This window comes from Nelumbo nucifera, chromosome 1 (assembly GCF_055504915.1).
Source record: "Nelumbo nucifera cultivar China Antique chromosome 1, China Antique-T2T, whole genome shotgun sequence".
NCBI lineage: Eukaryota > Viridiplantae > Streptophyta > Magnoliopsida > Proteales > Nelumbonaceae > Nelumbo > Nelumbo nucifera.
The window spans coordinates 174,220,767-174,233,001 of record NC_142649.1 but is presented as its reverse complement, the minus strand read 5'-3'; the positions used below and the strand labels follow the sequence as shown (position 1 = coordinate 174,233,001).

The following is a 12,235-nucleotide window of genomic DNA, read 5'->3' as shown; positions in this document are numbered from 1 at the left end:
ATAATTATTGACTATTATTGATAAATACTGTTAATTTAATTTAATTTTGGTAATTATTAATTTAATCAATATTGTTAATAAATCATATTCATAAATTTAATAATTATTGTTATATTAAAATAACTAAATAATATTATTAAAACTATCATTAATGATTATTTAATTAAATAGTATAATTACTTACTATTATTGATAAATGTTGTTAATAACATTCTAACAACCGATGGTTCGACCGTCCGATTCGAAAGGATGGCCTGTTCGGACAACAAAAATTACAAAACCATTCTGGCCATCAGTTTTCGGGTTGACACTTCGATCATCCGTTCGAATGGACGGTCCATTCTGACAACAAAAATTATAGGCAAAAAATTGAGTTTATGTGGTCCATTAAGTAGTATCATATGTATTATGTCATTCGAGCGTGTGACTCATACGACCCGAAAATAGAACCATTCTGGCCATCGGTTTTTGGATCGACGGTTTGATCGTTCGATTTGAATGGGCGGCCCGTTTTGACAACAAAAAATTATAAGCAAAAATTTATGGAACTGTTCTGGCCACTGGTTTTCAGGTCGATAGTTCAACCGTCCAGTTCGAACGAATGACCCATTCTAGCAATAAAAATTACAGGAAAAATCTTGAGTGTGAGGTCCATTGAGCAGTATTATACATGTTATGTCATTCGAGCATGTGACTCATATGCCCCAAAAATGGAACCATTTTGGCCACCAATTTTCAGGTTGACGATTCGATCGTCCGATTCGAATGGACGACCCGTTCTGACAACAAAAATAAAAAAAATATATAAAAAAACAGCCAAAAACCATTGAACGGGTCAACAGGTTGACAGATTGACCACTTAAGTCAATGGGTCGTTGACCGATTCAACGATTTTTGGCCAGGGACCGGGATTGAGGTAAAACGGAACTAGTTACCTGGACAGTTCCCAATTAAAAAATAAAACAAACGGACGACCCATTCTGACAACAAAAATTACAAGCAAAAAATTGAGTGTGTGGGGTCCATTAAGCAATACCATACATGCTATGTCATTCAAGCGTGTGACTCATACAACCTGAAAACAAAACCATTTTGGCCACCGGTTTTGGGTCAATGGTTCCACTATTCAGTTCGAACGGATGACCCGTTCTGACAATAAAAATTAAAAAAAAAAGACCAAAAACCATTGAACATGTCAACGGTTCGACCGCCTAGGTTAATGGGTTGTTGAACAATTCAATGATTTTTGGCTAGGGACCGAGATTAGGATAAAACGAAACCAGTTGCCTGGATGGTTCTCGATTAAAAAAATAAAAAGAAACGGCCAAAAATCATTAAACGGGTCAATGGGTCAATGGTTCAATTGACCGATTCAATGGTTTTTGGCCAAGGACCGGGTTAATGGGTCGATAGTTCCATTCCAACCCCTGTGAAGCAGGGCCCCTCCGCTAGTATATCTATTACAGGGATAGGGGTGGTCTCCCCTATTGCCAAATGGCAGCCCTTTATATATATCTATTATTGGGTCGACGGTTCAAATGAATATTCGGTACTCACAACAAAAATTACAAGCAAAAAATTACGGAACCGTTCTACTCACCAGTTTTTGGGTTGACGGTTCGACCGTCCGGTTTTAACGGACGACTCATTCTGACAACAAAAATTACAGTGAAAAAATTGAGTGTGTGAGGTCCATTAAGTAGTATCATACGTGTTATGTCATTTGAGTGCGTGAATCATACGACCCAAAAACGGAACCATTCTAGCCACTGGTTTTTGGGTCGATGGTTTGACCGTCCAATTCGAAAGGATAGACAGTCCGTTCTGACAACAAAAAATAAAAAAATAAAAATAGCCAAATACCATTGAACGGGTCGACAGTTCGACTACTCAAGTCAATTGTTCATTGACCAATTCAACGGTTTTTGGCCAGGGACCGGGATTGGGGTAAAATGGAACCGCTTGCCTGGACGATTCCCAATTAAAAAACTAAAAAAATGGTGATTCGATCATTCAGTTCGATGGACGGCCTGTTCAGACAACAAAAATTAAAAAAAAAATAAAAAATGGCCAAAAAACCATTGAATGGGTCGATGGTTCAACCACTCGGGTTAATGGGTCGTTGACTGATTCAACGATTTTTGGCCAGAGACCGGGATTAGGTTAAAACAGAACTAGTTGCTTGGACGGTTCCCAATTAAAAAAATAAAAAAAATGACAGTTCGATCATCTGGTTCGACGGACGGCCCGTTCTGACAACAAAAATTATGGATAGACGACTTGTTTTGACAACAAAAATTAAAAACTAAAAAACGGCCAAAAACCATTGAACGGGTCAACGGGTCGACAGTTCGACCGCCCGGGTCAATGGGTCTTTGATTGATTCAACGGTTTTTGGCCACGGACTAGGATTGGGGTAAAACAGAACCGGTTGCCTGGACGGTTCTCAGGCCAAAATGTCTTTCCGTTCGGATCAATGGCGGTTCGAAAATCATGGTTTTTTGTGCTTTTGGATTTTCACTATTCAAAGGTCTCTTCTACTATTGGCTTTATTCGAGCGTATGCGGTATGTTCCTTTTTTTTCATTTTTTGCTTTTGTTTTTTTTTGTTTTTTTGTGTTTGGTCTTCTTCTTCAAGATCCTCCAAAACGGTCTAGGGTTTACCACCATTTTATTTCTTCCCTTTGTTTTTTCTTTGGGTTTTCTTGTGCAATGTTTTTTTTTCTTACAAGATGATCTACTTTGTCTCTTTCTTTGATTGCATGTATGGTTAGCTCCATTTCAAAGCGGAACTTTGAACTCGATTTTCTGATTTTTTTCTTTGGGTTTTCTAGTTTGGTGGATTTACCGCCAATTTTTTTTTTGTGTTTAAGGTCACTTTGGATTTATCTTTCAAGGTTTTGGAATCCCTTGCATGTCCACCCTTCCCATAACTGACTACAAAGTTATTTCGTCTAATTATTGACATCTAGAAAATCCGACCCGGAAACGGAACCGTTTTGGCCACCGGTTTCCAAGTCGACCCTTCGATTGTCCAGTTCGAACAAATGACCCGTTCTGACAACAAAAATTAAAAAAATTAAAAAATGAAAAATGGCCAAAAACCATTTAACAGGGGTCAACCGCCCGGGTCAATGGGTTGTTGACTGATTCAACGATTTTTGGCTAGGGATCGGGTTTGGGGTAAAATGAAACCGGTTGCCTAGACGGTTCTCAGGTTGAACGGTCCTACTATCAGGGTCAATTGGGAGTTCTCAACGTGAAACAAAGGACAACTATGAAGTAGAATTTAGAACTATCACTGCACGATCGTATTGATTCTTTTATATGATATGCTTTGCTGAAACAATATTTTAAAAACGAACACATGATGATCTCTTTTAAGTCTTTATATGAGTTTCAATACTTGGGTACTTATACTTGCAAGTTTCTTATTAAAAATCCATTGCCTTTTCTAATGTAGCAAATAACAATGTTGCAATTCCAGCCCCTACGAAGCAGGGCCCCTCCGCTCGTAATTTATTATTATGGAAGCTTAAGATTGGAAGATAGTGGAGTATGCAAATAAATCAATGAAACAGATGACGAGTTTCCGCCTAGATCTATTCATGGGCTAGGCTGGGCTGGGTTCGGGCCGAGCTTTGCCTTTGCATTAATAGAATATGCTCAAGCTCGAGCTAGAGCCTGGTCCGACTATCAGGCTTAGGTCTTGATCCCGAGCTTGGCTAGAAATTTAGGAAAAAGATTTTTTTCTTTTTTTATTCAGTTAAAAATTTTTTATTTATATTAAATGACCTCAAAACCTAACAATATTCTGAGAGATCTCACTATTGGTTGAAAAAGAGAAGGATAATAAAGAAAAAATGTATTATATATTTTTTGTTATATAAAATTTAATTTTATTATATAATACATTATCAAGTTGGGCTCGAGCTCGGGCTGGGCTTTTTTGAGAAAGTCAGAGCCTAGCCCGAAAAAAGGTTGGGCCCGAGCCCACGGGCTTGAAATCCTATCCAAGCCTGACTTAGATCGCGTCGGACCGGGCCAACTTGGTGGGCTTCCTAGCCCGTTAACATGTCTATTTCTACCCAAGTCTCAAATGGATTGATGGACTTATCCATGTTAACAAAACACATTTCTTTGCCATCATCATCCAAGCCTTATACGAGTTTTGGCTACATGATCTGTATGAAGGCTTCCCCTCGAATCATAGGGGTGATCAATCGAAAGTATCTGCTATGACCAACCAAAGACCTTTATTAGTTTGTACCTTGTGGTAAAAGGTTGAATGAATTTGCATTTTTTATGTTAATCTTTCATTCCAATTTCATAGTCTAGTTTAAAAATGTAACAAAAGAAAAAAAATATAGATTAATTAATAGTTTGGTTCATTGTTTGGTTCAAACCACAAAATCGAACCAAATCAAACCAATTTGTGGTTCGGTCTGCATTTGAAAATAGTTTGGTTCGATTTCATATTTTTTGCTAAATTGTGATTTGCGGTTTTAGTTTAGTTTCTTGAACTTTATTGTATTTTTGTAATAACTTATTGATTAATTAAAATTTATTTGAGATTATACAATTTATTGACTAAGTTAATATATTTTTAGTACTTATTTTATTTTTGTAATTATTGTATTTTTTTCATTATCAAGATGTTTTCAATAATTGTGTATTTTTGCTATAAATTTTCAATAATTATTGAAGATTAAACTAATGTTATTTATCAGAGATGAGACTATTAATATAACTGAATATATGAGCATTCATGAGTTGGTTTAGTTTGGTTGTAGGTTATTTGGCCAACCAAATTGATCTAGTCAGGTTGGGGAGTTGGTCAGCTGAAAACGACTAACCTTTTGTGAAAACCGGCCCACTCAAGTTGTATCGGTTTGGGTCGTTTTTTTGGTTTGGTCAGTCGTTTCAAAAGATTTAAACTTAAAAATTAAATTTATTTTTAAAAATTATAGTGCAATTATAAAGAAATAAATTAAAAAATTAGATTTATGATATAAAACATTTTAAACTAAGAAATATATATGTGAAATTTCCCACTTTTCCATATTAAAAATTATATTTAAAATGTAAAATATTAATATATATCCATGGTTAGGTCGTTCGATTTTGGTTAGTTTACAAATGGCCAAAGTGAAACTGATCCAACTTGGTCAAATCGGGAAATTTTTGAAACAAAGCCAACCTAAAATACTAGAAAACCGACCAACTCGGGTCGAGCTGATCGGTTTCATCATTTTGATGAATAAACCTAACTAAAATTAATTTTTGTATTATAAAAATTTATTATAGTATATAGAATATGAATAATTATTAATTATTTAAAAATTTGAAAATATAAAACAATTGTATACTCTTATGTGTTTCTATTAGGGTCATTTACTAGATCACACCTTATAGTTTTACATATTTACTTAAACCTACCTTATAATTTTCATTTTATTAAAACATCCCATATATTTTACAACTTATTTACCTTTCATTAAGGAGTGCTTGTTTTGCCATTAGGCCCATGATTTTTTATTTCAAAAATACTCTTAACACTTTTTTATACAGAAAAAAAAAAAATTGACCAAATATAGCCAATAGAGTGGTTGTCCGTGTCTTATTAAGGGCAAAAATGGTATTTTATTTTTATTTTTTATTAAATTTATTTAAATAAACATTAGGGTCAACATTATCATTTTTCACTATCATCTAATGGAAAATTGATTAAATCCATTGCAAATCTCGTGCATCGCACGGGATTTTAGTAAATGACCCTTTCTGTTATTTAGCTTTCGCTTAATAAATCCCGTGCATCTCACGGGTCCCCACTAGTATATATATCTAAAGCAAGGTGGACCACATTAGAGGGCCTATCCTTGCTCCAAACCTCCCATTTTGTCTCTCCTTAATTCTCTCTCTCCCCCCTTCCCATCACTCCGAAACTACCAAGTCACTAGTCTTTAAAATTTCCTTAAAACATTCCCAAAATCTCTCTCTCTCTCTCTCTCTCTCTCTCTCTTCATCTCCTCTCTACTAAAATCTCTCCACACTCCTAATTTATTGTCTTTAAAACTCTCATTTGCCCACTCTTAGTGTATCTCCCTTTCTAACCCAACTTTCCATTTATTTAAGAAACGCCATCTCCTAATTCCTAAATCCTCTCCTCATTCTTTAAATATTGCTTATAACTAACATTTTTTATACTCCTAATTAATCCCCACTTCACCACTTGATTCTCTTTTTCTCTCTCTCTCTCCCCCCCCCCCCCCCACTACTAGACTGAGTATGGTTTGGTTTCATTAATCCAACCTAGTTACGACTTATTTACTTTGAATGGTATATTATCTATTGTTTATAATTAGTAATTTCATTTTATTTTTTATAACTCATACCAAATTAATTAATTATTTGCATGATTAATTAAAAAATTCCCAAACAATATTATAATTTATAATAATTAATATTTTTATTAATATTTTTGGGAGTAGTTACTAATATTTTTGACAATTTACTAATAGTTTAGCAAAATTAATTAATTATTTTCAAGATTAATTAAAAAAGTACCAATATTCACTTCAAATCTATTATTTATATCAATGTTTTATTAATAATTACTAAAATATATTACTTTTTTAGTAATTAATATTGGCGATATGTTAATAATTTGTTATTAATTAATTTGTGATACGTTATCAAAATTAATTAATTATTTTATCAATATTAAAATTTAAAAATTAATAATTGTTTTCATGAATAATTAAATTAATTACTTTCAGTACTATTTTAATATTGGGATTAATTAAAAACTCCCAAGATTCATTTAAAAATCTATTATTTCTATATTCATCATTAATTCAAAATTACCAAAGTTTAATACAAAAATATATTACTGATTTTAATAATTAATGTTAGTGACATATTACCAACAAATTAATTAATTACCAATAATAATTATTTATTTTAATTATTTTATTACTGTTTTGATAATTCATAATATTAGTTTTATTAATTAATAATATTACTGAATGTTACTATTTAGAATAGTAATATTTTTTTTTATAAAATAACAATTATAAAACTTATTAATTCATATTTAAGATTTATTAACGATAATTATAAATTTATTCATATTTTTTAAATATTAATTATAAAATTTCAAAGAATTATTAATTATTTTCGTGAATTATTAAAAAATACCATAAAACATTACTGTTTTTAGTAGTTAATAATGTTATTAATAACCATTAGTGAAAATTAATTACTAGTAGGGACCTGTGCTATGCACGAGTTTTGTTAAAAGAATTTGAAATAAAAGGAGATAGAATCGTAGCTTGGGTTGGGTGGGTCTAACCCGTGCTTGACCTAGCTCAACCCAAGCTTTGACACAAGTTTGGCTTGAGTTTTTGAACTTTAAATTGGGTTTAGGCCAAAAATCCTCGAGGCTAACCTAAACTTAGGTTGAGGCCTCGGGTAGTTTGAGCTCGATTCAAACCATTTGAGCTCATGCCAACATTTTAAGATAGATTGGGGCATCTAGCCCAATATATTAGGTTAAGCTTGGGTCAGGCCTAAGTTGGTAAACTCGGGCTTGGGTTAGTAAATTATCAATAATTATTGTCATTCTATTTTTGTTATATATTAGTAAATTATCAATGATTATTAAAAATTATCAGTAATTTTTCTCTTACCAACCTAGCCCTACCTTAGCTTTAACCCAACTTCTTGGGTTGAGCTAAGGATTGGGCGTGTTGAGTTTTATAGCTCAATTTCTAGGTAGAATGTATTGATAATATGTAGATATGTATGTCACAAAATGTTGGCCGAAATCAAATTGATCGAATCAGGCTCGGGCTACCCGTGGACTCAACCCAAGCTCAACCTAAATTTAGGTTAGACTAGAGTATTTTGGCCTAAGTCCAGTTTAAAGTTTGAAAACTCAAGTCCAATCTATGCAAAATCTTTGGTTGAATTGGGTTGGGCTCGAACAAGGCCTACCCAAGCTGTACCTTAACTTCTTTTGCTTGAAGTTATTTTAACAAAGCCCATACATCACACAAGTCCCCACTAAGCGTTTAGAGCGCATCGAATATGGCCAATTTTCGTCTGCCATTGATAACCTACCACGTCCCCTTAAGTTAGAATCTGAGGTCAAATGGAAAACTCCGGGAAGAAATTTCATATGTTTAGATAAAATAAAATCTTAAATACAAAGAAATTATTGAATCAAGTACCCGCTTGTCAATGGTGTCAATTTCTTTCTGGTCTCATCATGCTGAGCACAATGGTACCCGAAATCCGAAAGAAAAGTTATAATGTCGTTGTTCCTTCTTCCATCTCATTCATCTTCTATAGCCACTCTCTGTTTTCTCCCAAAATAAAACCGTAACAGGGTACTGTTATATGATGATGGTATGATTCTAGTGAAATTTCATCAATTGGTGAAATGAGATGTTGAGTAACTGTTCGACAATATGAAACCCGCTCAATTCATTTTTGTCCTATTAACTGGATAGTGGATATAATGGTCTGATTGGTTGGCTTAGTAAAATCGATCTGACACCATCCAAACCCAACACCACAGTAAGGGTCACATTGGACCTGTTCCTGTAAATGTTGGGCTGGATGCTTCACCCATTTAACTCACCACATTGCATTCCCTCCTAGCCCTTTCTACAGATCCTGGAGTACATGTAATTGCCTTTCCTAATAAGGTTGTCTTTCTCTCATAAGAATCTAGTGGTCCAAGTAATTATATAGAGTTACTAAATCTCCCATTAGTTTTATCCTATTCTGAGCCAGTTTATGTTATTCAAGCTTTTTCTGTATATTATTAGGCCTTGTAATTGGGCGTCCTGGCCCCTTTCCTTTTGTTTTTTAGTTTATACCTTTTATCCTAAAAGAAAATGATGTACCAACCCATGTAATTTTTCTGCAGTTGGAAAACCTCCTACTTGATGAAGATCTTTGATTTTGGTCTAAGTGCTTCACCTTAGCAAATAAGGGTATGCAATCAATGTTTTATTTTTTTTTTCTGAAAAATGGTAAATCAAGTTTGCTTCTGGTTTACATATATTATGCAATAATATAGCCAGTTCTGCCCTCAAGCAGGAATATCTTGTAATTGCATCTTTAAATAACATTGCTTTGAGAAGTCAATTCCCCATGGTGCAAAAGTATCCAAACTCCAAAGTGGAGATGGTTACCTTACATTTTACATATAACACACTAAAGAGAGATGTTTCACACACTTACTTCACTATATATTCCCCAAGAACATAACAAGTTATTGGAAAACAGTGTGGCTGCTTTTGTCATTGAGAACTTTACATTGATATGTTCACAAAATATTAGGAAGACTGACTATTGTACACGACTTGTGGCATTCCAAATTATGTTGCTCTAGAGGAGGTACTCTTCTTTTAACATTGGATCGGAATTGACTTGGTTAATCATTAGAGGGAAGGAAATATAACCTCACTTTCAGGAGAAAAAGGATGAATTCCATGCTCAGAAATGTTTCTTCTTCTCGTGTAGGAGATGATGCTTTGCTTTGTTTTTCTTTTTACTCACTGAAGCAAGGTACATAGAATTTAAATATAGACCTAGACCTATGCATCTGCTTAAGATGAGATAAAGAAGCGACTTCAATGGCTAACATATAACGATAAATAAGATTGATATGGAGGGCTATTTTCTTAAGCTACTTCGAAATCATTGATGCCCCCTTACTGAATTTTAAGGTTTCTGGATCATAAGCTCATGCAAAGTATATTCATGTTATAAAGGTCAAAGTCTTAATTATGGGTTAACATTAGATATCATTTTGGACATATTGTTGACTCATTACTTTATTTTCTACAGATATGCAAGGCAGATTTCACTTGTCCTGATTGGTTTTCTTCGGAAGCTCAAATGTTGATTAATAGAATTCTTGAGCCAAACCTAGAGAAGGTATAACTTCACACAACACTTTGTTTCTTTTCTACATATTAAAAAAAAAAAAAATGTGTTGCTCGTTTTCCTTTGTTCCTATTTTTAAATTTTCTTATTCCCCATCTTCCTTTTGATTAATTAAATAAGATTTTAGGTGCACAGTGGTCTTAGAGGCTCCATAACTTGCAATGAGCATATTTTTTGTCAGAACTAATACTAAAGTTTTTCACCCTATTTGGCTAACTTTCTAGAGAAATATAGTTCATTTGTTTCCTAGCATCCACAAGGATTTGAAAGGTTAAATGGTTACTCTCTTCTAGGTGGTCTGAGCTGTTGATGAGCTCTCCTTGTCCAAACATGTGTGCCAATTTCTTTTTTTTCAACACCTCATATGATAGGCTTATTTAGTCAAGTGTCTCTTTGTTTAAATGGATTTTGAAATTCTCTATTCTCTTCTTTTAGAGGATTTCCATCTCCCATGTATTGGAGTGCTCATGGTTCAAGAAAGGTTACAAACCTGTCAAATTTGAGGATCAGAAGGTTGTGGCCTCAAGTGAAACTGTTTTACTCTTCAGCAATTCAAGTGTATCTTTCAGGCTTTCTGTAGATATATCTAATAAATGTAATCACTAGACATAAATCTATTCTGCCTATTAGCTTTAGCCATGCCCTTAATTTGGATGATCTATTGGCTCAAACTGTTGGTAGTTCTCAGTATGTATTTTGTCTTAATTTGATTTGAATCATCACATTTGCTATTAGAAGTATAATGCACATTAGTCACACTTTTAGGTGTTTTTTATGTCAATATCATATTTTGAATGCATTAATTGAATGAAGTCCGGTTCTCATCACAAAAATGAAATGAGCAAAAATTTCCCGGTCTGCATTTTCAGTTGTATAAATAATTAAGGTTTCCAAAACCCCTGTGAACTTTTCATTTATATCAAGAGCTTTCTAATTGCCTAGAAAGAGTTTAAAGAAAAATATTATTACTTGGTATTCCTTGATCATATTATGAGTAATTCATTCATACATTATTCTATAAAATTGTAGCCCTTATATTGCACAATTCTACACTTTACCTCTCGTGCATTAGTAGATCCTACCACCTCACTTCATGCCTGCATTTTAAGAATATTGTTATGTAGTTATATGGATCAGAGCCTATAAAATAGCAGGGGCTATATGTATTTCATCTGCTAGGATTAGCTTAATGCAATCTGATCTATGAAGATGGTTTTCAAAAAGAAAAAAGAATCTCCATGAAGATTATGTTGGACTTCGAATGTTTTGAAGACTTGGGGCTTAATCACACCAGACGGGTAATGAATTGTCTTCAGTTCAAATCAAGCTTTTGTAATCAGTTTGTTATGTTACCACTGTTGGATTATCTAAGTTGTTAGTTAGGTAATGCAAGGTTACAAATAACTAAAAATGACAAGGATGTAATATTGTTTTTGGTTTATGTGAGATTGGTTTCATCCTAAATTTCCAACCAAAATATCATGTCTCTAAGTGTTCAACTGTTCATTCAAAAACAAGAATATGATGAAGCATGACCTGCTTTTATGTACCAAAAAAGCGGAAACCATCAATCTTGAATGCTTTCGATCAGAAGGGCTTAATCTCTCTGGCATGGCCTTTTTGCTGCTTTGATGTTATGGCATCAATTAGAAATGACCAGTATGGGATTTTTATGGTATTTCATTGAAAATAGTGAGAAATTTTGGTAGGTCTCTGCTTGAGTAGCATAACTTAGTTGTTATTGCCAATTCAATGCATCAACTAAAAAGGCGAATGTCTTCATTACACTGCTAAATTATTTTTTTGGATCGTTTTAGGGTGGAAAGCGAGAGATGAGATTAACCCTGAGATGCTCTACATCAGAAATCATGCAAAAAATGGAGGAGAGCACAAAGCCACTAGGTTTTAATGTCAAGAGTCTTGATTACATGGCGAATGCACAAGTTTCCAAAGCATAAGAGCTGAAACATGCATTTTGAAATTGGATTTTTCAGTGTTCAAATATTCTGAATGGCTTATATTGTAACTTGGATCACACTTAGGGTGCTTGCCACAAATCCTTGAAAATAATTTTTTATCACCCAATGACTAAATTGAAATATTGCTGATGTTGGTGATCAAAATATATATGGTGTGATATTCAATTGGAATACTCTTTAACAAGTATGCCCTGTTTCCATCACAAGTTGCTAAGCACAACTTGAGTATGATTGAGTCATACAATAGCTACAATAATCTGATTAGGGATGACACCTCCCAATCATTTAAATTTA

General features: G+C 33.6%; 1 protein-coding gene across 1 annotated transcript; it reads left to right on the top strand.

Annotated features, from left to right (window-relative positions):
* The first annotated feature begins 2,476 nt into the window (after positions 1-2,476).
* Positions 2,477-11,920, top strand: LOC109114641 (CBL-interacting serine/threonine-protein kinase 9-like). Its single transcript, XM_019197615.1, has 4 exons — positions 2,477-2,566; positions 9,864-9,953; positions 10,398-10,538; positions 11,780-11,920. Exons 1-4 carry the CDS (start codon positions 2,477-2,479, stop codon positions 11,918-11,920), a joined length of 462 nt encoding a protein of 153 aa, XP_019053160.1.
* Positions 11,921-12,235: the final 315 nt, after the last annotated feature.